This window comes from Ceratotherium simum, chromosome X (assembly GCF_057802395.1).
Source record: "Ceratotherium simum simum isolate JZ-2026a chromosome X, ASM5780239v1, whole genome shotgun sequence".
NCBI classification, from domain to species: Eukaryota; Metazoa; Chordata; class Mammalia; order Perissodactyla; family Rhinocerotidae; genus Ceratotherium; species Ceratotherium simum.
This window is the reverse complement of record NC_141940.1, coordinates 19,253,459-19,280,146: the sequence shown is the minus strand read 5'-3', so window position 1 is coordinate 19,280,146 and position 26,688 is coordinate 19,253,459. Positions and strand designations below refer to the sequence as shown.

The 26,688-nt window shown below is 43.2% G+C and overlaps 1 protein-coding gene across 2 annotated transcripts in view; it reads right to left on the bottom strand.

Annotated features, from left to right (window-relative positions):
- Positions 1-426: 426 nt before the first annotated feature.
- HS6ST2 (heparan sulfate 6-O-sulfotransferase 2) overlaps positions 427-26,688 on the bottom strand; it is a 277,565-nt gene continuing 251,303 nt past the window's right edge. For both annotated transcript variants that reach the window (XM_087427497.1, XM_014792773.2), the window contains one exon: positions 427-3,568. In XM_087427497.1, the coding sequence (XP_087283623.1) occupies positions 2,671-3,568 (898 nt within the window). In that variant the 3' untranslated portion in view covers positions 427-2,670. The remainder of the gene's footprint in view (positions 3,569-26,688) is intronic.

Here is a 26,688-nt window from a genome sequence, read left to right as displayed (position 1 = left end):
TTCTTCTGAGTCCCACGCATGGGGAAACTGCAGTTGTCTCAAGCCTGTTGTGTGACGCTTCTATGCTTCCTTTCATTCCCTCATGGAAGGAAATCATCCCTCCAAGTGTGACAGCTCTTTTCGACCTCCCACCCCCCAAAAAAGCCCTGCTCTTACTTGGTTGTAACTCCCATTGCAAATCCTAAGTCCCTAGGAACTGGGCCAACTAGTTATTTCTTTATTATAACTCCTCTCTGGGCTCCCTCAATAGCCCATTTTCTTAGCAGCCAGCCCTGATCTTATGTCCTGAAGCATAGCTCAGGTCTTCTACCTTTTCCCCACTTCAGTAAGAGTGCCCTGGAAACTCCTTGAGAAAAGAGAATTCTGTCTGTGATGTCATAATTCCTAGTGGCTGCAAACCTTCAAATCATGAAATTACTCAGAGCCTGTAATTTAAACTTTTATTTCATCTCTATTGTTAAATTACACAAAATCAGTGAATGGTTTGTAAAGCTACACCATTGGACAGATGTTTACAGTTGAAATCATGGGATTTACATGATGATGACAAAAATGTATATTTATAACATCCCCTATATACAATAATCAGTATAGACAGAGAATATGCACTTAATCTCTGCAAAACCATGCACACCACAGCAATAACACAAAATATTTTTTTCTGTAATAAGCTTTTCGACTGGCTCGGGCTTCATACTGCTTTCCAACAGTACCTATCAGCTTTAAGAGCAAACATTATCAATTAAAACTAAACAAAATTGAAATACCACAGTGATCTACAGAATCTTTATTTTAAAAACACAATATACACAAAATAGTTTCACTCTAAAACATTTTGACTTCAAGGTGTGTTTGATTTTTTAAAAAATTTCCTTTCAGTTTTTCAGTTCTCAGAACTCCCAGGACTGCAATACTGTCAGACAAAACAAAATTTAGATATATTGATACAAGCTCAGAGTCAAGAAAATTTAGTTTTAAACCTAAATAGCTTTTTGTCCAGCTTGTGGCCATATTATTACAGATGAAACTAATCATGCAAATGGGCAGACTGTACAAGATGTGACTTTATGGTCACACTTTTAAGCGTGTCCCTCCTGAAAACATAAATGCCACCCAGTTGCCTTGTTTGATTGACAGCCAGGGGGTTAGCGTAAGTCCTTGGAAAAGTATAGCAAAACCCATAAAATGGAAACTGACCAGAATCATGATGCTTGATAGCACAGTGGGTTACACACTTCTTTTTGCCCTGCTCAATTCATAATTTATACCTTAAAAGTATTTATGCATAGTCTTCCAATACTCAATCACTTTCCTCAACTCATATGCTCCTGATATTTACCCTCACTGTATAACACTCTTTCTTTTTATTCTTTTTAAAAAGAAAACCTGGTAGAGGATTAACCCAAAGTATTGAGGTACAGCTCTTGGTGTTACTGAATAACTCTGGCTATTCTAATGTTTATTCTACCATTTTTTTCTCTTATAATTGTCTACAATCTGTCAACACAAAAAAGAACTAATGGGCTAGAAATAGCCAGCCCAACTGGAAACATTACAATAAAAATGTACAAAAAGTAAATAACAATTCATTCACATTCAGGTTCAATTCTATCTGATCAAGAATAATTTCAGCAATATTTTTAGACACATTATCCTGTTCAAGAATTTCTTGATAAGGACCTCACTACACAAACATTGATAAGACAATTTTATAGAAAGAAAGTCCTGACTTTAATCCAGGATTATATATCACAATAAATTCAGCAACACACAATTTAGATGATGAAGAAAGGTTCTATAAATGGGTTAGTTTGGAATGAGCACAACTCGGAGAAGCCTTAAAATGAATGAGAAGCAGCGCCAAAAAGATTCCAGAATTGTTGAAATTACAGTGCCCTGAAAGCATCTGGAAATTAGATCTTTACATTGGTATTCCATTTGGAAAAAAACTCTTTTGTTTAATATGAGATACACCCTGTTTAAAACCTTTAAACAGTAGAAGGTAGAAAAAGTTTAAAATGTTAAATCTCTCTTAAATAACAAGATATGAGTCCTGTTCTACTTGAAAAGCCAATATTTTTGCATGACTACCCATGTTTGGGAGAGAAATTTTTTGTTTTCTACAGTTTGGTAAACTTTACCATCAGTTCTTATTCTATTTAAATAGATTCCTTGTTAAAATCAGAAGAAAATGAAAGCTTTCGTGTTTAATTTTAGTGTTTTTTTTTTAATGTTTATATTCATGCTTACCCCTGGAAAAAATGTTTGCTACCAAGATTGGGTTTTGACAGTGTGTCATGAATAATTTAAAGTCCATTTCTTAGCCATAAGTTGAATGGCCACATTTTATGTTTTCATTTTGTCTCTGTAACTAACTTAAGAACTTAAAATACTTAAACAGCAATTTCTGGTGAGCCTGGTTTGGCTTTTGGATTTTATAAACAGTCCAACAAACCAAAAAAAAAAGACACTTTAATTATATATTGAAATTTGTTTTACCCACGCACAGTATAACATTTAATGGAAAGGCAACTGTAAAGGCAACATCTTAACTGTTTTTAACTTCCAAACTTAAGGAAGCAGGATGTGTTTGGACACTCTCATCTTTTAAGATTTGCCATATTTTTACTGGCGCTTTGGGAGCAGTGTGCAAAAGCCTTTGGGAGCCATTTAACGCCATTTCTCTACACTGCCTATATAGTCATTGGTGCCATTGCTGGTGTTGCTATCACTCTGCTCTTGGCCTGGATTCTGCTTCTGGCTTTCCCCGTTCTCCTTCTGGCTCGAATTCTGGCTCAAATTCTGACTCAAACTCTGAGTCAGATTCTGAATCAGATTCTGAGTCACATTCTGATTTGCATTCAGATTTGGGTTCTGACTCGGATTCTGACTCGGATTCTGGCTCTGGCCCTGACTCTGACTCTGGAAATGGGTCTGAAGGAACCTTCCCTTCAGAAACTTGCGTTGTTCCTGGCGCTTCCGCCTAGCTTCCTGATGCTCCTTCTGCCTCATAAACTGATACCTTTGCAAAAAGAGGTCTTTTGCATAGGTGTACAATTCCATATCCAGGAAATTCAGTCCCTCGATACGCTTTTGGATTTCCTCATTGATCTCTACACTAGAGGCCCTGGTGGTATTATATTGGGTAAATGGCGAAATAAAGTTCATGTTGAAGGTCTTCTCAAATAGATACTGGGTCTTCCGCTGAAACTCAGTGAGGCCAAAGAACGCCATGTGCTTCAGATTCGATTTGGCACTTTCCAGGAGGACCTTGTTTCTCTGCTTTTCGGGCATGACAGAGAGGTTGTAGCAGCCTACTAGGGTCAGGTCGGAAAGCATGCGCACCTGGCGGTTGTTGGCTAGGTTATAGGGACAGTCCATGAACTCTTTCAGGGGGCAGCCAGACCAGTCATCACCAGTGTAGCAGCTGGGCAGCTCTTCGGAGGTTGGGGGCCTCCCATCGCAGACATGCAGGGATGCTTTCCATGTCGCCCCTCTCTGGACATGCCTCCACTCACTCAGGTACCGAGACACGGGGTCTCGGAGGATGGTGATGTAGTGGAAGTTCCTACGGACAAAGCACAAATACCAATAGTTAGGAATGTGAGTGACGTAAGTGGAATCAGGGAGGTGCATGGCATATGTGATGCTCACTGGCCAGTAATGAATGCAAAAGTGAATGATGGAGATCTGGTGGAATTTGTCCTGTGAACTGTGCTGTAGTCCCCTCTCTGAGTCCCACTAGCCTGTCCATATAGCTAACTGTTTCACTCAATTTGCTGGTACTGCAGCGAAAGCAGGTATGAAAAGTTTAGGCCCAGAACATCGGCCTTGTCATTCTTTACTTCCCCTTCCCCCTTCCCTTCTGTTTCTCTCTCTCCAACCAATGACAAAACCCTCCCAACGACCTCTTTTGCTAAGCAGGGAACCATGTTATTTCATACCTCCCACCCCTAAACTCCCATTGACTGATCATGAAATGGAGACTCAGTGGAAGCAAGTCATTTTACTGAAGTGATATGGAGTTGATAAGTGATCTCAAATTCTAATGTATCCTACTAAATATATAAAAGCGTTTTTCCAATATCCAGTCTAATCAGGATATCTTATTAAAAAACAAAAGTTCATTGCAAGAGTGTCTGATATAACACTTTTGATTCTGGCTGTTGTCATAACATCATGGCTCATACGTTATGGAAGTGGAACGGAGAGATAGGCAGAGCAGCCCAGTGCCTCCAGAAATAAACATTGTGGTTAGTCGCTGACTGAAATAGACATGGTAGCTGTCAATGGCATATACGCAAGCTACTACCTTGGTTTCCTTCGCTCACATGATAATATTCCCAGCATAGGAAAGTTAACTCTATCAGTTCCAAAATGCCTCTTTCTTTACCCCCTGAAAGGACAAGTGGATGCCAGCAAGTGTGGAGGCTTTGCTATACAGCTCTCTTCACTTTGAAGCTGCAAACTGATAAAGTTCTTTGCTCAAATAGTGGACTAGCAAACGATTAAACCACACACCCATGCACAGCAGGTGCACACACACACACACCACACCCCAGAAACATCAGGGCCTGTGATGTGATCAGGCATACTCAAGCGGAGAAACGATCCTGGAGTTGTGCTTTTAATAAGAAATGAGTTTCCATTCTGGTTCACTGGAGGAAGGATGAGGTCATGGAAGGGCATTTTGTGAAAGGAAAACAGCAATAAACACTTAATATGAACATTTAGTTTCTTAAAGGAAACTTGGGGAATGGCTTACAGCTTTTCTGAAGTTTATTCATTATCATCTGAGGGAGTGGTGGTTCTGTACCTGTGCACGAGGAGCCAGAGGAACCAACTCAACCACCTGACAGGCTGAGTCTGTTGGCTGATGTCCACTGAGGACACATTTCTCCCAAGTCTTGAGCCCTGAGCAGGTCGGGCACCCTCCGATCTATCCCGTATGCCTCTGTTCGGTGTACGGTGTTTCCTCTGCCTGGTGTGACCTTCCTTTTTGATTGGAAAATCCTACTCATCCTCCAAGTTCCAGTCCAAGTACCATCTCTCCTCTGAGAAAACTTACCCCACCCCTCACTGCCGGCCATCCCTTCCTCTGTGCCACCATAGCACTTCCACACAGCCTTTGTTAAAACACACGGGGTATCGAATTGCAATTACTTGTTTAAATTTCTGCTTCAACTATGTTTTCCAGGACAGGGGCTCTGTGCTATTCTTCCATAACTCTCATCCCATCCATTCTAGCTTTGTCCCTTGGCCTTGATACCTGGCACAAAGCAGAATCTCAGTAACTCCTCTAATTGCTTATTTAATGAACTATTCCAGGGAAGAGGAGGGAGGGAGCTGGGAACTGGGAAGGCCATGCCTCATCATATAAAAACTCTGGATAATCTTCTAAGTGCCCTGCAAAAATCACAGAAAGGTTTTTTTAAAAAATCATCTATGTTTTTTTCTGGAATAAACAAGCATGAGGCACAGGAGAAGCATCTGGGAGTGAGGATGGAGAGGGGGCCAAGACCACCCTCACCTGTCTTATTGCTTTTCCTAGGACCTGACTTTGCTGGTGCCACTAAAATTCATCTCCATAAAGACTCACAGCTAACAAGCAGCAGATTTTGTTCCCCAGTAGCTTTTACCAACAAATGTTACCTCTATTCCCACGGGACCCCTCTTTCCACTCCTAGTTTTGGTATTCATTCATTCATTCATTCAGTACACACTTATGGGTCTTTTATGCTAGGCCTGAGGCGATAGTTTAGTGGCGATTAGTCTGATTATTTGGGGAAAAAAAGAAATTTATGAAGTCCAGTGACACATTTGGATTAATCTTTCAACCAGCGTTTCCAGGCATGCATTATAATGCAGGCTCCTGGGTGTTTTAAAGCCCCATAATGGAGTCACCTTCATGCTTAGCTGACAGTCCTTCCACCCTAATTTGTTTTACTGGTTTAAGCCTACAGTGACATCTTCTGGTAAATCCTAGAGTGCATCCCCGTGCAAGTCTGAGGCTCTCCTTCCTAAAAACTTGTCCTGGTCTTTCAGAGCAGACAAACCACAACCATCAGGGACAGTGTCAGGACCAATGTTTTGTAAGCACCATCCCCACGTGGAGAGAGAGAGGAGGCACCACAGAAAGGCCGAGATAGACATTCAGAGAGTCTCTCGTATCATGGATGTGTAATTCCTTCTACCTGAAGGTCTCCTTGTGCCTGTATGAGATAAGGGCAGTCCAATGTGGGCAGCCTCAGTCTCTACACCGTAGGGATTATCACAGAGACAGAGAAATTAGAGGAGCCTACACATGTGCACGCACACACTGCCCTGGTGATAAGAGCTACCCTACATTCAGATGACAACAGCTCTGGGGATTCAATGATTGCCAACAACCCTCTTCTTCTGGGAAAATAGGCCCAGGATCCCAGACCACCTCAACTGGAAACACTTGATGCTGCTTGAAAAAACGACGCCATGGATGAAAAGGAAGCTCTGCTGAAGGATAGGTCTCCAGGAGTGTCCAGTGGCCTTCTGAATTGTGTAGCGTGTTACAGGCAGAAAGGGAGGTAAGGATAACACCTGGGAGGTTTTGTTGGGCAAAAGATCTAGGATGCTCATTATTCTGAGTGAAGAGTCATTAGGGAAATGTCAGAGAAGCTCTTCCCACCCGAGCAACTGAGGATGTGAAAGCCCAACCTGATGGGAATGTGAGTGGGAAGGCAAATAGGCACAGAAACATGGGCAGCACTCTTCCTGCGGTGAGTTGAGTTCAAGCGCCTAATGTGTGCCTGGCACTGGGATAGGCACTGAGGACACCAACAGGGATAAGATGTGAGAACCTGAGGAAGGAGAGCATTTCAATAGAATGTGCTCTTAATGACCGGAGCAAGTACAAGGCGCAATGAAAACACCTTGCAGTGATTCTTAGCCGCGCCTAATGATAGAGGAAGAGTTTCTGTAGCTTTATTTCAAAAAACAAGTAACAATTAGATGAGGCAAGAAGAGAGGAACAGAATATGAGGCAGAAAGATCAGCATGAGCAAAGGCATAGAGGCATAAACTAGCCTGTTGTGTGTGGAAGAAGTGCACTGAAAACATCTTACTGGGAATTAAGTAGTGGCAGGAATTGAGGGTGGAGAGGTAGCCCCGGACCTATGGAAGGCCTCAGATGCCAAATTAAAGAATTTAGACTTCTGTAGGCAACTGGGAGGCCTTTGAAGGGCTCTAAGCAGGGAAGGGTCATGGTGCGATCTGTGTTTTAGAAAGATCACTATGTATGATGGTATGTGGAGATGGAATTAGGGAAATTAGTTGAGGTTACTGTAGAAAACAAGACAACAGAAGGGGGGCAGACTAGAGAAATGTTTAGGAGGTAGAATTAACAAGACTTGGTGACAAAATGAATGCAGCGGAGAGGAAGGAGTAGGGGTCAAGGATGCCTCCCAGGTCTCTGGTGGAATGTCTGAGGTGCCTGTGGGACATCCAAAAAGAGAGTTGAATGGACGGATCTAGTACTCAGAGGGTGATCTGGGCTTAAGATGAAGATGTGGAGTTGTCAGCAAAAAGTGGTAGTTTCAGACTGTGAGGACCTACTTAGGAACCGGTTTTTAATTCCACATGTGTGGCTTCAGATATCAGAAGACAGCATTTAACTACCCCAAGCTGTCTCTTTATTATGCTCAATATGGTTTTCAACTATTCTCTACGCTGCTTCAAGTCCCCTCGCTGTCCTTGTTTCCCTCTGAGTATATTCGACTTCATTGGAACACGCCTTCTAGGCACGGTCTGACGAGTAACAAGTAGGGACAGTCTATCACCTCCCTCATTCTTGACACCATTTCTCTTCATGTGGCCTCATATCACTTTGGCCTTTGTAGCAGACACGCCATGCCACTGACACATGGTCAAGTAAATTCTTTTATTCTTTTACACATATGCCACTTTGAAACCCAATTTACTTTGTCCTGGACTGATGCAGTTTACTTGTGGCCCTGTTAATTTCTTGTTAGAGTAAATCTAAGCCTGTCAAAACACATCTGGATTCTGATTATATCCTCCAGTATCTTCACCATATCATCTTATCCCTTTTGGCAATGCCCGTATCCAGGCAATGATCAAAACAGAACAAGATGCAGGTGAGAGCAGGTCTGGGGGAGCTGCTGGAAATCTCCCTTCAGGTTGACATAAACCCAAAGCGTGTTGCTAAATGGACTGATTTAATTTTAAATGAGTAGCCAAGCTCAGCCACAGGAAAATGACATTCAGCCTGTTTCAGTTAGCAGTAATTGGACAGAAATATCTTGTGACCAAACGTGTCACTTAATTAGGTTGACCAAGTGTCACATCTTTAAATTGGAGTCATGACTCTCCATCAGTTACCTGGGTTAATCTAACGGCCATTATTTGGTGCCTTTGTATACCCATGGTGCCTTTACAGGCAAAACACGGTGAAAGGTTTGCACCCTCTATAACTCTAGGCCAACTTTTGTTCTGTCATTGATCAGCAATTGTGGAAACAACAATAACAACCAATAAGATATTTGTCCATGCACAAAATCTGGGGGCCGTCCTTCAATCCTCTATCTTGCTCACCACTAACATCCGAACTTTCCCCAAGTTACTGATTTTAGTTCTTAATAGCTCTCGAATCCATCCTTTCTACCACTGCCTAGGGGCAGGCCCTCACACTTCTCTACTGGATCACTGCAGCAGCAGCCTGGCCCTCCTCCCTGCCTCCGGTCTCACACCCATTCCACACCCCCATATGACACACAACTGACCTGTCATTCCCTAGTTAAGACCCCTCGATGGCTCCCTATCAACTATGACAGGAAGTTCATTCCCTAGTTAAGACCCCTCTTCCACATGCTAGACACAGCCTTGTGGGACCTGGCAACCACCTTTCTTTCTCTTCAGCCTTATCTCTATCAAGCTCCCTCTACACAAGTCTTTTTCAACCACGAGTGATTTTGCATCTCCCCCCAACTCCTCTGACTCTAGGACATTTGGCAGTATCTGGAGACATTTTGGTTGTCACAGCTGGGGGGCAGGCACTACTGGCATCTAGTGGATCGAGTCCAGGGATGCTGCTAACCATCCTACAAGGCAAAGAATTATCTGTGTCAATGGTGCTAAGGTGAGAAACCCTGCTCTATACTTTATGCTCAAGGTATATAAAGGTAATCTTAATTTTCCAAATTGGTCCCAGGCGATGACCCTATAGGCCCCTTTCCTTTGTATATGGAGTGTCCACTCTTTTGAATGGCTTCTATCTGTCCTTTGTAGATTACCTGGAAAACTCCTTCAAAGCTCAACTCAAAGACTGCCTCCTCCATGAAACCTTCCTGACCTTCCGCGTGGAGTTAACTGCCCCAGTATTCCTCTGTTCCGAGGGTGCTAGTATTCTCCCATTGTAGTGTTTATCACAAGGTGCTGTGATTGTCTAGTGATTTGTCTGCTTCCTCCATTGGACTAGGAGCTCTGGGAGGGCAGGAACTGTGTATCACTTATCAACGTAGGCTCCTCTGGGCTTGGCACAATGTTTGACATAAAATAAGTGTTTGGTAAAAGATTATTGAATGAATGTCTGCAGTAGAAGTAGCAGAGCTTAGGATGAGCCGACAGGAAAACACATACCTTTTTTTGATAAGGAAAAGCCACTAGATGTCAGTATTAAATAACAGATATACCATTTTATACCTGTGAGGGACCATTTTAAGAAGATCCAGCTATGAAGGAGATCTAGTTATATTTAGCAACTGTCCCTCGCTTTCTGTTCAGTATCCCAATGTTAAAGAAAGCTGGGAAGTTTAAGGATATTAAAAGTAAGTAAATGGATAAAAACAAGAACCATATTTTTTTTGTTTTTAGTTTAACAGATTATCCTGAAAGAATTACCTGAGTTCAAAGTCACAGAATCCTAGACTTGTCAGAGCAAGAAGAAACCTTTGAGATGGCAAATCATCTAGGTCAAACCCTTCACTTTAGAGGTGGGGAAATCTAGGCCCTGAGAGAGGCAAGAATTTGCCCACAAGTCACAAGTTCCCAATAGCCCTTGGGAATCAATCGAACGGCAAGGAACATTCCTGGGCTGAAGGCCTATATTTTTAGTAGACCCTATCTTTGGGTCTGTTTTAGCTAGGATGGCACGATAAACCTGAAAGAGCTCACTGACCCTCACAAAGGGGAAACATTTGGCTGTTGAGAGAGGGTACTTCCTTACACCAACTGCACAGCCAGGAGCTGGGGGGGCTTTGTGACTGGCACTTACACATTAACTCTCAACAATACTGGGAATCAGATATTATTAGTCATGTGGTGCTTAACGACAGGGATATGTTCTGAGAAATGCATCATTAGGCGATTTCGTCGTTGTGCGAACATCATAGAGTGAACTTACACAAACCTGGATGGTATATAGCCTGCCACACACCTAGGCTATATAGTACCAATCTTATGGGACTACTGTCACATATGCAGTCTGTCATTGACAGAACGTTAATGTGTGGCACATGACTGTATTCCCATTTTGAGGATGAAGAAACTGAGACTAAGAGACGTGATTTGACTCAGTGTCATGCCACAAGTTAAGTAGGGGTGCTCACACTGGAACCCATTTCTCTCTGACTCCAGAATCTGTCTGTATCTCTTCCCATCCTAGTGCTGGGACACAAATCCAGGACTTCTGCTTCTACGAACAAACTAAAGAAGTGGTTCTCACATTGTGGCCCCAGAACCAATAGCATCAGCATCATTTAAGAACTTGTTAGAAATGCACATTCTTGGGTCCACCCACTGCAGCAGAAACTCAGAGGTTAGGGCCTGGCAATCTGTGTTTTAACTAGCTCTTCAGGAAATTCTTATGCACATGCAGGCTCGAGTTTGAGACCCACTATCCTAGGCATGTGGCTTCAGAGACCAAAAGTCTCTCAGAGATCCCCGGGGTTGCCCACAGTGTGGGCAAGCCAAGTGAGCCCCCAAGAGCAATCCCGAACTCCTTGCTGCACTCCTTAGACAAGCCTAAAAATGCCCATTTCTGTCCAGGGAAAGCGCAGGGAACTTTGCCTGAGCAAAGTTATGAGGATGGTGCTGTAAACATTTACTTTCCTTTAAGGCCACAGGTTCACGAAAGGCTACAATAAGGTTTTTCCTGCACTACTCAACGGGGAAATAAATATCAAAGCCATTTTTTATGGAAGAAGGCCAGCAAAACTGTACAAATTAAGGTCATAGGAGTGATCAATAAAAAGTTAATTTAAGAAAGAAACAAATTCTTAGCCCAAATCAATAGGAGTGAACATTTTATTATGCCTGTAGCTTAGTTTTATCTCTATATATATCTATATAGATATATACATATATTTTAAAGTTCAGCCTCTGCACATCTTGTTCTTGGGTAATGATGAGTGGTAGAAAAATAAGAACTGTGGTTGGTGGTCCTAAGCAAATTCTGCAGTCAGTGGAGTTGTATATGACATTGAGTCATTAATGCTGAAGGTCTGGTCTCCTTCCTCGGTTAATGATGTGTAAACCAAATGCACGGATCCTCCCATTGCATGTAAATGACTCAGTCAAAGCAAAGAGGATGGCTTTCAGATCAAACAACATTAATATGTGAGCACAGACTAAATGAAAGTATAGTTAATTGAATCAAAGGCAAATATGCCTCTGACGGGATTGGATCCCTCAAGCCCTGGAGTTGCCATTTTAACTGCTTTTCTTGTGTGACTTATATACTGGCAGTCCCCAAAGAGGAGTTCCATAAACACTGTGATCAGCAGTGGCAGGAGCCTCATAAAAGAAGTGTGGGACTTTGAGAGGGAACTACTTTGAAGTGCGTGGACAGTCATATAGATGTGTTGTTTTTGGTACATTTGTCAAAACAGTCTTGTGGCTTAGTAGTCGTGCTTTATCTGCTGAGAAGAGTGAGGTGTCACGTTCGCACAGAGTGGGTTACTTAAAGCAGTGCCGTCCATGATTTTATTTGATTGTCTTCACAACACTAGGAAGACCTAAATGGATGCTGAACTTCTCTCCCTTTCTCCTTCAAGTTGATGCTGTGGGCTCACGATTAGGCCAGGCTCTCTTGGGAAACTCAGGAGAGGTGGAGAGCAGGATCAATCCTTGGGAGTCCACTGATCTATAAGACAGCCAAGACTTTCACTAGTTCTTTGAATAGATTAACTAGAGTCCTTAGTAGGACATAATCATTCTAGGAAAAGCATCTGCTGGACATAAAACCAACTTGGAAGAGGCTGAAGGTCTCACATTCACCAAACAGGCTATTAAGTTCTCCTTGCAGGGGTTTTCTGCTATTCTTCACACCTCACCCAATGGAGCGGTTCTGTGTATATAAAGTAATGCCTTAATTAACACCTTAATTAATTGTTTTTTCTTCCTCTGGTTAACTGAAGGTTAACCTATCTGTGTGTATTGTGGAGGAACACTCAACGGAGCACAAAGGGGCTTTCAGGAAACAGAAGGACGTTTTTCTATGCCATTCTTCTTCTCTTTCTTTTACAAAGCAGCAAAATGATGTGTTCTTCTTCACTGAAAAGGAAGAAAAGATTTCTAATGTCTGTAGATTCAAACCCAACGTGGAATTCTTCACACAATAAGTCCTCGTGATATTTGCTTCTTTTTAAAAGAAATCTAGCTCTCCTCCTTCCCAAAGCCCAGTAGGCTCCAAAGCGCATAAATCTAAGGACTTCTGCAAACAGTGAGAAAGCTGAGTTCTTGAACAAGATGTGAAATTCCAGGCTTTATGACCCGTAGTTACCAGCCTTCACCCAGAGTCCACTCAATTGCTTGACAGCACGAAAAGTATTGCAGCTCACACTGCCCCCTGAAATTGTTTGCATTCTGAAATTATTTTGTGAGTCTCGGTTCATTAATACTCCGTGTGTTTTTCAGGTGGAAAGAACTTCTAGAGGAAAATCCCTTTAGTGGTAGATGAGGTAGCTGGGGCCCCATGAAGGGGTATGATCTGCCCAGGTCACATGGAGACCAGTTCTGCCACTGATTAACAAACTCAGGCTTCCTGACTTCCCTTCCAGGGACTTCTCCCTCCCTGCATGATACTTCTCAGCTTCCTGAGTGTGTCTATGTGGCATGCCCCCTGTCAAACTGTCATCCCCTGAGGGCTGGCATCTAGGGCAGCCAAGGGGAGGAGCTGGTTCTCTGCCTTCCTCCAAAAGAGTGCGCAGAGGTGAGGAGCGAGCGGTAAGCTTCAACCCCTAGGGGACAGGAAGAGGCTAGGGAAATGTCTAAGTGCTGCCACTGGGACTACTACGGCTAAGGTCTTGCTCTTTGGATGAGCATCCTTAGTATCTCTTGTCCTGGAAATCTATTGTTCCTATCTGGCCTTTTTATTGGAAAGTACATCCACTACAAAACACTGCATGTTCAAGGTCTCAACTAGGAATAAAACTGATTACCTCATGACATTCAATTCAGAAACAGGCATGCACAAGTCTTGGACATAGTGTTCTTCTACCCCTAGAGTTGAGGAGCTTGGCCTTGGCTTGTAAGACAAATATTTAATCAATCCATGATCAATGTACCAACTCTGGGTGACCTAGAAGTTGACATAATTAGAGCGGTGGGCACAGTAGTGAGGAAACCATATGAATATGGGCACCTGCTCTCAAAGAGCTTAGAATTTGGTTGAGGAGACAGGACCACAATTCAGTGAGGGTGGGGGTAAAGGTAGAATATAGGGAAGTGCTAATTGTGTCATACACAGAATGGAAGTGCAAAATCAGTCAGAGAGAAAAGAGTTTACTGGGTGCTGTGGTCATCAAGGAAGGCTTCATGGAGGAAGAGGAGAAAGCTGATTGGGCCCTAAAGGCTAGAAAGGATTTAAGTAGGTATGTGGTGGGGAGGGTAGGAGGCATTCTGACATGAACAGACAGCACAGCAGAGGGATAGTAATAAATATTATGATTTAACGGGCACCTACAATGTGCCACGCACTAAGCTAGATGATTCCTCACAAACCCCGTTAAATTGGTGCTGGTGCCTTCATTTTAGGCAAAGTGTATGGAATGATGAAGAAGGTCTGTTTTAGAGCTGCACTGTCCAATACAGCCACCAGCCACATGTGGCCACTGAGGTCTTGAAATGTGGCTATTCCAAAATAAGAAGTGCTTTAAGTGTTTTTAAGCATACTAACACTGAAAGGAAGATAAATTTATCATTAATTAATTATTATTTATACTGATTACATGATCCTATTTTCGATAAATTGGGTTAAATAAAATATACTAAATTTAATTTCACCTATATCTTATCTTTTTTTTTTTCTTTGCTGGAGAAGAGTTGCCTTGAGCTAACATCTGTTGCCAATCTTCTTCTTTTTGTATGTGAGCTGCTGCCACAGTGTGGCCACTGATGAGTGGTGTAGGTCCAAGCCTGGGAACCAAACCCAGGCAGCCAAAGTGGAGTGCGCCAAACTTAACCACTAGACCACCCAAGCTGGCCCCGTATCTTATCATTTTTTTAATGTAGCTACTATAAGATTTAAAATTACAAATGTGACTTCCATTATATTTCTGTTGGACAGTGCTATTCTAGAGCCAGACTGCCTGGGCTCAAATTCCAGCTCTGGCAGTTACTAGCTGTGTCAGCTTGGGCAAATAACTTAACCTCTCTGTGCTTCTGTTTTTCTCATTTATAATGTGTGGGAAAACCATAGGGTCTCAATGAAGATAAAATGAGGTAATATGTATAAAGTTCTTAGAACTGTGCTTGGAACATAACACTCAACAAATGTTACTTAGTATTATTGTCACCATTGTTGCTCTTGTTATTATACAGATAAGGGTATTCAGTGAAAAGATGTTATTTAATCTCTCCTAAAATCACAGAGCTAGTTCATGATTGTCTGTCAGGTCTGTGTGACTCCTGAGCACAGCATCAGAGCCACAGGTCAAGGGCGCAACTGGCCTGGCCGGAGCAGGAAGTTTAAAGTAGGAGGTAGTATGATATGTCAGGATGTGAAAAGAGGGGCTGATTCTGCCGTTTTTGTGGGTCCATGACAGAGCCTTAGATATGGAATCTGAGCATGTCAGAGCTGGGAGACAGGGGTGGGGTGCAGTTGGTGACCACTTTAAGCCAAGCTTCCCATTCCACAGATGAGGAAACCAGACAGCCGGCTCCCTTGCCACCTCCAGATTGTGAGAAATCCGGAGACATATGGAATCATTTCTTTAGGGACCTCCACAAAGACACAGAATCAAGTAACAGGGCTTTTTCACATACAGGCAGTCAATAAATATCATTTCAGGTTATTCTGAGCAGGCTGTAGCCAGTTGCTCGTGTTCACCTGGGCCTGCTGTACACGTGCTGTCTGGGAGGCAAGCACCTCGAGTGTGCTTGGAGAAATCGTTAGAGGAAAAGTAGTCAAGATAAATGCCTGCTCTCAGCATTGTGCTATTTTCCAGAACAGCACAGGGGAAAAGTTTTCCCCTAAATGAAGGCTGCCCTTCTTGAGCCCTGGGTTGATTTTAATGAGCTCTAACATTGTTTTAAGGTGCTGAGAGAGAGGAAGTGCAAACCCTGGCTTTTGTGGGGGAAGCAGACCTCGTTAACCATTTAAACTGGAAAGAATTGGAGCCATTCCGAATTTCAAGGGCAGGCAGGGTCGTGCCTACTTTCCCCTGGGAGAGTTTTTTCTGCAGGTATTCACGCTGCAAAAGGCACAATTATTGGATAACATGGCTGTGCTGTATGTGTGTGGAAATAAGCATTATATACAGTACCAGTACCAGGCACAGCCTTGTTTCTTTACAATGGTAACACTGGGAATGGAAAAATAACTCCTTAATCCCACACCTAACCTCTCTACCTAAAAAAGAATCTGATGTCACTTTGGAGTGAGTATAAGAAGGGGCACTGAAGACACGAAGATCCTGCTTTGAGGAAGGAATTATTTTGAAGGTTATGTTAGTGCTAAAAGCTTACAAGAGTTCTGTAAGTTCTGGGCGTCAGAGGTTTATTTTTCATGGTGTAAAGAGAATTTGCATAGCTGTGTTTCTCCTTTAAGAAGACAAAAAGAGGACCTATTCTGGACTCAGTGGTGTAGTATTCGGGAGCCAGGGGGCCAAGTACCCTTCCTGTCCCATCCCCAGTCACAGGATGCTCCTCCAGATTGCAACTGAATATCACACTGTAACGTCCTGAGTCCTAGAGAAAAGATATTTTTGTACCTGTCCAAAATGTGACAGAGTGGGAAAACTTATAATACTTGAAATCAGATAACTCTGTATGTTGTGAAATATGTCATGGGTTAGTGAAAGCATAAACATCCCACAATTCTTGACAGAGCAGAAATTCTTTTTTTTTAAATGGCACTGTACAAGCACCATCTTGTGTAAAATGGGAGCCCGTTTTACTGAGAAGGGGTGGGGCCATCTTAGAGTCACAGTGGGGTGCAACTCACTGAGCAGGGAGCCTAAGAGTGCTCTATAGCTCCCTCCATGCACAGACTGAGCTCGGGGCTGTTCTCCAGATGAGTGATAGCCATGTTCCATGTGTGTAAACAAGCCCACCAACTGAAAGACCAAGTCCCTGTGAAGGGGACTGATGGGAGCCACCCACAGGTGAAGGCAACAGACCCAGGTTTTGCACAGAGTAGCAGGGCTGGCAGGCCCCTCAGAGGTCACTTGGTCCAATCACTTTACCAACGACAACACCAAATGCCAGAGATGAATGACAGGGGCTTGTCGAGGGTCACACAACCAGTTTGTGGCAGAGCCGTGATCCAAAACCAAGTCTCTGACTCCTTCTTAAGGTTTCAGAATATCATGCTCAAGGTGACTGACAAACAAGAATCAGCTTCAGAAAAAGGCAGCCCTCCTGGTAGAAGCTTACTTATTCTCCACTGCAAGATCTGAAAGCTATAAAGAAGGACTAAAAGTCAATACTTAGACTAAGAGCGATGTCTGACTCTGATTTTCCAACTTAAGGCAAATGCTTGAGGATGGCACCACCCTCGGACTCTTCCATTAATCATTCACTCTAAGGACATGTCAATGGGGAGTCAGATTCACTTACATGCTTTCCCTCCTGGCTTGGCTTTTCTCCCTGCAACTGATGTTAATTCTCAAAGATAGTGACCCACAGCAAGTTGGATTTAAGGCCACAGATGATTACTCTAAATGACATCTCTCTGCCCACAAAGGTTTTTCAGAAGGGTGATTTGAAGAAAATCCATTGATATCAGTGCCTGGGAGAAGGAAGGAGGAATGGAGGGAGGGAAGGTGGGAAGGAGGGAAGGCTGGTTAATAACAATCAGAAGTTTCATGTGAAATGGTGAATGGCTCACTGTTCTTATATCTTTAGTTCCTCACACAATCCCTTGAAGTATACAGGACAAGAAATAGAATTATCATTTTACAGATGAGCAACTTGAGCCAAAAAATGAAGGAAGTTACTTGCCCGAGGATACACAACTAGTCAGCAGTGGGTGTAGGACCAGAACCCGGGTCTCCTAACTCCCAATTCAATGTTTTCCCCACTACCCTCTGTTGCACATTAAGCCCCAAATGGACTTCTGAAAAGTCCATTTCTCTTGTTTTGTCTTTCCAGCCAGGCTATATACTCCATTCAAGACTACTTGGCATCTCTCCTATCTCTCAGAACAGGGCCCAGTACCTTATGGGAACACAGACCGGTGGGTCAGTTGATGGAACATCTACTATCTACCATGAACCCTTGGAATTGCCCAGGATTCTCCTTTTTGTCCTCTCCCACCTCGCTGTACATCAGCTCCTCCAAGGTCATTCACCACTAATCAGAGCCCAAGGACATTACTCCCTAAGCCACACAGGCCACTTACCCCCAACACTACCCTGCTTCTGGCTTGCTGCAGTGCCTCAGGCCCCAGTGTTGGCATTCCCCAGCCAGGAGAGATTGTTACACACACGATGCCACCTGACAGGGTAAAGAAGGCCCCTTCCCCTCAAACATTTCCCCACTGAGGCCTGAAATCCTATGCTTAGTTACTATTTCTTGTATCCTTCCTGGTGGCCAGAAGACATTGTCCTCCACTCTTCTCCATCCCCTGTCCTTTACCTCCCCCTTCCTCTAGCCTTTCCCTGCCGCTGGACTCTCTCAGCTTAGGCTGCTCAAAATCTTAGATCTCGAAGGAAAGTGACTAGAAAAACTCTTTTCATTAAGGTGTCATGTACTTAGCACTGCCAGAAGGATTTCCACTTTAGAGAAGCATCCCCGGAGGGGCAATGCTGTACCCTCTTCACTTATGGGGGAATTTCCGGCAGCAGCTGGGCAAGTACTATGGGGCAGGAGGCCTTCCTGAAATCACAGCCTTAGGTGATTGGCCATTGCGTGCAGGTGAAAGGCTGCTTCAATAGTCACAATCAGGAAGCCTGTTCCTTTCTGCTCAAAGAAATCACAGGAATTTAAAATAAGGCCATTTGGTGACAGTTTTGATCAAACTTTTTTCCTGTTCAGAATCATGAATCAGTCACGAATACACCAGTTAAAAAGAGATTTGATCACCCTAGGGCTATTTTTGAAGTCCGGTTGTTCCCCTACCCCACCTCCTTCCATTTACCGTTCACCAGTCAAGGTGTTACTAGAAATGTGTGCAGGGAGAACACATCAACGCTCACCTTCCACGTGGTGGGAAGGTGTTGACAGTTGAAATATGGGTGGGTACGTTTTAGAGAGGCCAGTATTGCTGCATTTCAGTGTACCAAGCATAGTTCAGGTGACAAGTGAGTCACCTTTGAAGTTCTTAAATAATTTGAAATATTTATATTTCTCAGTTCATTTTCAAGCATTAAAGAGCTATTATTTCAAAGCTTTTTGCAGGCATAGCACCCTTTGTCCTCTTTTTCTAAAAAGTTCTCTATGGTAAAGATTTTTTAACAAAGTACATTTTCTTCCTCTCTCATTAGATCCTCACAACATGCCTGTGACATAGATAGGTCCAGCCCATTTCATAGATGCGGATATTAGTGCACAGAGAGGTGAAAGGTCACATAGCTAGTAAGTGATCAAGTTACAGATGTCTGAAACCCACGTCTAGACATTCAGACTCATTCTGCTACCCTATGCCACTCTGCTCACTTATTTGAGAAGGAAAGGAATTTTGCGTGAAGCACTGCAGAGCTTTCTGCAACACCCTAAGAGGATGTGCAACTATGTGGGGTGGCATGATGTTCAGGGGTGCTGAGAAGCACAACCCCTCGCTCTCACAGTTAGCCAGGAAACCACAATGTGAGGTATTCATTTGGTTTAAGGATCTGCCTCCTGTGTGTGGTGGGGGTGACAGAGGGGGGACATAAGCCACTAAGACTTATCAGTCATTTAGATGGGGGAACGTCTAAACGACCTCTAAGATATCCCTCCCATGGGTTTAATAATCAGATCCCACAGTGGGGAGGGGGGGAAGAGGGTGTGCAGGGCATGTACAGAAATGGGCACAGAGTTAACAATAAAAGCACAAGCCTTTGCAGAGAAAATTAGCAGACTGAGTTTTAGCTGAATAATGTCCATAATCTATCACTAAGTTACTGGTCCAGTCGTATCTTCCCATCCTATCACTGCTCCCTGCCCATTGACTCCCACACTCTAAGCACACCAAACTCTTCTTTCCTGCACCTCACATTGCTGTCTCACACCTTTGCTTATGCTGGTCCCCCCAGGCACAACATTGCCTGCTCCTCTCTATCTGTCTCTCCAGATAGGACTATCTTCTCAAGGCTTCCTTCCTCCTGATGTCCACAGTTGAAGCAGGCATGCCTTCCTTTGAACCTCCAGAAAGGGTTATCTGGACTTCTCTTAGAGAACCCTGTTCATCTGACTTGGAATGTAGGTATTCATGTCTAAGCCTTCTCTTCCCTCCAAGGCTCTGGGCATCTTGGAAAGAGGGCAGGATCAATTCTCTTTATATCTCTTCTCCTCTCTCCCCATGGATCTAGCAAGCCCAGACTCTTGAGAAACACTCAGTCATTGATAAATGCTTTGTAGTTAAGAGCTCAGCCTCTGGAGTCTGAAAGTTCTGGAAGCAAGCCCCAGTTTATGTAACTGTGTGCAAATTACTTAACCTCTCTGTCTTGGTTTCCTCATCTGTAAGCACCCACTTCACAGCGTTGTGATTTTTCAATGGGATAACCCATGTAGAGCACTTAGTACAATCCAGGACGCCTGGTACTCATTCCACAATTATATGCTATTAGTATTATTTTTCTCTTAATGAAATGTACAGTCCTCTCAGGGTCCCTTTATCAATAACCCAACAGAGACATTATCCCAGAATCAAAGGGAATTGTGTTAGGAGGGTTTGTTAACTGCCCTGACTCACACAATATTTATAGCGACATTTACCCCATAAAAACACAAGGCAAGACAGGAACTGGTTTCAACTTGAATCCAATATTTCTGTAGCCCACACGCCGAATGCCGCTGAAGCCTCCACTCCCCGAGCAGCGGTTTGTAGAGAGGGAATAGCGGCAGTTTTTCATTTTCCAGAGTCCACTCACCCTTCCAAGAATCTCAATGCCTCATTGATTCATAATACAGCGCATAAAGATTTCATTTTTCCTGCCCACAGTGATACATTATGGAGGCAATCTGTTTTGCCACTGAAAAGTTTGCTTAGTAGAAAAATTTGGAGTTTTGACATTCAGGAAATTACAGTCATCTGTAAAACACGATTGATATGCCAAGGCTAACATTTTCATTGCACTCGCAGAGCCAGAATAACTATGATAAAATATGTGTTACCCAACGCGCGTTTCAGGATCTTTTAAGGAAACATTAGTTAGCTCTGAAAACCCCTCCCAAGGCTCCAGGAGTGAAATGGCTGTGCCAGTTAGCTGTTTGCCATTCACAAGGATACCTCCATTGACCAAACCAAGACTTAGGTTCTAAGACAAAGCAATGGCCCAACACAACTCCCGATTTGGTCTTGGGCTGGAGGCTGGGGCTATGTTTTCCCATGCCACCAGGCTAAAGACGTGAAAGGGAATCAAGGAAAATGAGTTCAAGAATTCCACCCTCATTGTGGAATTGTTAGCCAGCCACAAAAGGCACAGGTATATATTAGGTAGAATTAGAAGTTGAAGGCTTACAAAAGAGAAATTAGACTGTTCTATATCTGCATACATTTTAAATTTGCTCTCTATATTTTTACACCCAAGCATTTCTTTGTCTCTTTCCAGGTATAATTTTCATTGTTAAATAGCATCAGAAGCCCAAGTTTCTAGAGCTATCCACCTGTTCAGCATTTGATTTCAGAATGATAAATGCAATCATTTTAGCTGAGGACTGTGGATGATCTTTATGGCCATAGTGAGGGAGCCATCCAGTCAGTGTCAGTTTTGGCCAGGTTATGGGCAGTTTTTACTTGGTCCTCATCCATTGAGATCCACGAGAAGTACACATGCAAACTGTGTGGTTCTGGGGGCAAAGGGACAGATGCCATTGACTTTGATATTGGAAATGGCTTACAGTGATTTCTACTCTAACCTGGGTCAGCTTCTTCAGATACTGAGAAAAGCATTCTGCACAAAACATGTGAGTAAATCTGACTCATGGATTAAGCAGTCTTTAAGGGCCTCAAAGAAGTCCCACATTCACCCATATTTAAACAATTACGGCAAGTGCTCACTGACCCTTTGCTATGTGTCAGACATGAGTCTAAGTGATTAACATTAAGTAATTCATTTAATTATTACCACCACCCTCAAGGCAAGTGATAGTATCATCTCCTTCTTTTACAGATGAAGAAACTGAGGCACATAAAGGTTGAGGAACTCTCCCAAAGACACACAGCTAGTAAGAGGTGGAGTTGGGATTCAAACCCCCAACAGGCTGGCTGCAGAGCTCATGCTCTTAACCTCTATGCTATACTGCCTTACTTAAGAAATCTTGTTTGAAAAGCCCTCTCTTGTCAGACATGCTGCCTGGATTCTTCCTCAAGTGTCCCATGCCTGTGGTAGGAAGGCTTTCTTGTCCTCCTGAAGCTCTTGGGAAAACCTTTTTTCTTTTTACATTTACAAAGCACTCTCCTGCTGCCCCACGCCATTAGCTTCTTGCAGCTAACAACTTAGCTTCCTTCATTTCCTAACAGTGGTTGCACAGATGCTAGAGGGGCAAGGCTAAAGCCAAAGGGTGGGGGAAGGAGGAGAGACAGGTGTCAAAGACCCAGTTTGGCAAAGACCATGCCTACTTAGGAGCATTTTGACCCTCCAGCAGGGCAATCAGAGGAGAAGTGGTTTCTCAAAGGGGTGTTGAGGATCCACTTGTCCCCCACCAGGCTCAAGCTTTGGAAGGATACCCATATTTAGGGTTCCTGGGTCCCATAGCTCCCACTGGGCCTTATTTAAGCTGATTTGGCAACAGATTGAGGGAGACTGAGAGATGGGGGAGCAAAGAGGACTCATCAGAAGAACAGAATGAGGGGAAGTAGAGGGTAGGATGTGGAGAAGATGAAGGGGAAGAAAAGGGAGTCAAGGGGTCAGTAACGAAAAGGATGAAGGGAGAACAAAGAAAAGAGCAGAGATGGAGGAGAAAGTAGAATAAAAAGAAAGAGGTGATGTGAGTGGCATGAGGTGGGGTGTGGAGGTGACTAAGAGGAGGGAGACTGAGGGGGAAGGGAGATGGAGATGCTCTCCTTCCTCCCTTCTATGATCCAAATCCTGTCCGCATGGGCTCTCGTCTCCTCTAGTAGCCATCCTTGACTTGTTGGGCACACTGAATGGCTCTTATATTGCGTGGGGCTCCATCTAGATGACCTTGCTCTTTCCCTTTTCTGAGCTCCAAGTGCACTTACAGTCAGTACTTGACTCTTTTCCCTGAATTTTTACACATGCTGTTTTTTTTGTCTGTAACTAGGCTGCACACTCTTCAGGGGTTGGGATAAACTCATAGCATTATTTCTGTCCCCAAATCTCTCTCCAACCATTACAGGAAATCCTTTGAGTATTACAGAGACTGAAATATTAAGTCTTTTATAACCACTAGTTCATATTTATCAGCACATATTTTATTAGAAAGCCAGCTCTGTGGTCTAGTGGCTAAGACTCAGCACTCTCACCACTGCGGCCCAGGTTTGTTTCCCAGTCAGGGAACTACACCACTCGTCTGTCTCTGTCAATTGTCATACTGTGGTGGTTGTGTGTTCCTGTGATGCTGAAAGCTATAACAGTGATGTTGCAAATACTAGCAGGGTCACCCATGGTGGACAGGTTTCAGCGGAGCTTCCAGACTAAGACAGACTAGGAAGAAGGACCTGGCCACCCCCTTCCAAGAAGAAATGGCCATGAAAACCCTACAAATAGCAGTGGAGCATTGTCTGATATAATGCCATAAGGTGAGAGGATGGTGCAAAAAACACGGGGCAGGGCTCTGTTCTGCTGTACACAGGGTCACTAGGAGTCGGAATCCACTTGATGGCACTAACAACAACTTAATTAGAAAATAAATACACATCCTTGCAGGTATTGGCTACAAGACAGGGACGTTTTACTTGGGAGGAAAGGCACTGTTTGGAGACTGCAGACTCTGGGGAAAGGAACCCAAAGGACACCCAGGTAAAGAATGGAGTAAGTGCCCCAAATACTTCACTCACTTCACAATTCCCCAATAGAGTTCATCTATTGTAAAAAGTGAGCAAGTCCTGATAGTCACATCCTTATATAATCACTCTTCTCTATTTATATGATACACATGGGCTCAACTTTAAGAAATAGTTCTTAAATATTCCTAGGCATGAGTAAGGAAGCCTTTTGGAAGTCACTTCAAATCGTTTTTGGAAGTAGGCGGGATATAAAAACAAGTGGGGCAAAAATAGAAAGCCTTTCCCCCTTGTTTGTCTTCAAGATGTCTTACAAAGTGATTTGGAGGGCTTTGTTACTCTGTGAGTCACACATTTGGCTTATACCAGGTTCTGAAATCCAGAATCCATAAAAAGGACCTAGCATATTGTGAGAAAATTCCAGGGGCACTCTCACCCAGATGGTTCTTGTGTTCACTGCTGGGTTTGCCTGCCTCCTGATACTATCCAAGGAATTGAGGACGCTGCTAGGACATGGGAACTAGCAGCATTAGATATATTCGGTACCCTCTTCCTACAGGGTGAGGCAAGTGACTGTCGCCCCTAAGGGGCCGTTTTGAGATAGGACTGTCACAACCCCTGTGGGTTGTTGAGAGAGGGAAAGACTTAGAGACAGGCACCCCCAGTGCCCTGGTCCCACTTAATTAAGTCGAGCTTTCCTTTCCAGTCCCTCCTGCTTTGAACCTACACCCACCAGGCCCAGTTCTCTTTCAGTAGTCAGTCTTCAGGACCTCAAGAAAGCAAGGCCTTTTGGAGGGCTCTGCAGGCACAAGCCACTCCTCTCCTAGTAACTTCCCGCAGTTCTTTCCATCCCAGCCCCCTCCACAAGTTCTCTAGCTTCATGGATTCAATCCCTTACCCATTTAGCAATTTTCTTCATTCCGGTCCCTAGATAGTTTCTTTCACACCTCCCCCTACTGTTCTGTTTCCTCCATCTCCAGGGTGATCGATGACCCAATAGGCATTTACATTTACAAAGCAATTGCATTTACATAAGATAGCTCTTATCTACAGCCAAAAGAGGCACAACTATAATACATATATAATAAAGAGAGCGCCTATTCATCACCCACATTTACAGTGCCTTTGAACAGGATAGACTGTTCTAGGAATTGGTATATGAGGGGAGAGAGCCCTGTAAAATTTGTCACTAAAGATAATCAATGAGTTCCAACTAATGCACTCCACATCTTGAGGTGAAAATATACCAAAAGCATGGGGAAAACATATTTACTTCTTCAAGTTTGCTGAATTTAATTTGAGCTTTCATTGATTTCATTTAATACAAATATTCTATAATGAGGAATTCAGTAGCAATTGAAAATACCAAGCCTAGTCTTCACCCATCAGGGCATTTTGGTAATATCTAGCAATAGCAGGAGATTCTCATTTAATGGAATTGGAAATGCAACACATATTAGCTTACAGAAACTTAATCAGTGTGATCAAATTAAAACAGGCCACTCAGACATGCCATCCTGATTAAGGCACTTACAAACACTCCACAATTATCGAGATTTGTGGTGTTAATGATTTAAACTCAGGTTTTTTCTCTGGGGATTCAGCCTTGGAACTTTTTTTTTTACTAGACAATTAGAAAACTCCATCCTTTATTTTGAAAAATGTTGCAACGGTATTATTGACATTAATTTTCAAAGAATGTAGAATAGTAAATAGCATGTGCTGCTGATTTTTTTTTTTCTTTTAACAGTCACTGCCTTCTCTTTGGGATGAGGATCATTAATCTCAAGAAGCTTTAGCTCTTGGGAGTGGTAAGGAAGTTTGGCAATGGTGAAGTGACCATTTTTAAATGTATTAGGAGAAAATTCCACTTTTCTGCTTTCTGCAAAGCAGCTCTAAGTTTCAATAAAAGGGGTTTGCTTATGGCCCTACCCAAAAACCACTTTGGCTGAACCGGCCTGTTGTCCTGGGTAGAATACTACAGAATCAGGCCATTACTTTTAAAAGCATTCTTAATAGACCATTATAAACACTAGCTTGGGAGATGTGAATTACTTTCCCCCCCTTTCAAAACTCATCTTCCCAGCCCACCACCCTTAAAATGCAGCAGCAGTAAATTATCTGGAAAGGATCTTGTGTTTCTAGCTCCATTATTTGTGTGGATAGTGGTGATAGGGGGTTATCGAGTTATTCGTTTCTACTTTAGTCAGCAAATCCAGTCCCTACATTTAACAGCAGAGAAAACAGAGATTCAGAGAAGCTAGGTGACTTTCTCAAAGTGGCAGAGTTAGTAAGGATCAGGTCTGGGGCTAGAACCCCAGTCTTTCGACTTTCAGGGTTCTTTTCCCCCATTGCTGCTTGTGTCCAGCCCAGGCTCAATTAGGAAAAATTCCCAGTCATTGGAATCTGCCTTAAAAGGATGGTGTACTATTGAATAAATGACTCAGTGAATGAAGTTAAGGACTACTGTGGGGTGAGGGGGAAGGAAGATGAACAGGAGGAGGGGGGCTGTGTGCTGAGATGGGGAAGGAGATCTGAATTCCAACAGGCCCGGCAGCAGCCTGCTATGGCAAGATGGTTAGAACCAAGATGGTTCTAACATTCACCAAAAGCACTATCAGGCACTAATTCCCAGACACTAGTTTGGAAAGGCAGAGACAAGTGGTGGGTTACAATAAAGAGGCCTGTGGGGTAAGAGCATCCCAGAACTGCTCTCTGCACCTGACTGTAATATCATGGGCTCAGGAGAAAGCAATGAGTCCTGCACTTGGTTCAATAACAAAATCCCCAACACAATGCTCTTTGTTTAAAATAAGCTTGAGGATCTTTAAGGTTCAAGGAGAAGGACTGATTTATTTATTCATCTATTCATTTAAAAAATAGGGCTAAGTCACTGTAACGTTGCCACATACTGAGTTACAGCGTGTTCACTTTCTGCCCTTACTGTAAGATGAGACAAGAGAATAGGTGGTCTTTCCTGGGGTTTGTTGAAGACATTTTATTCTGTTTACTAAGGACACTTTACAGAAGTGTCCCATATCAGTGCATATACTGCGAGCTCATGATGTACTCTGGCATGCTCTGTGGAAAGGAAAAGAATTACGCCTACTTTTCCTTAAGGAGCCATAGCCATACATTAGCTG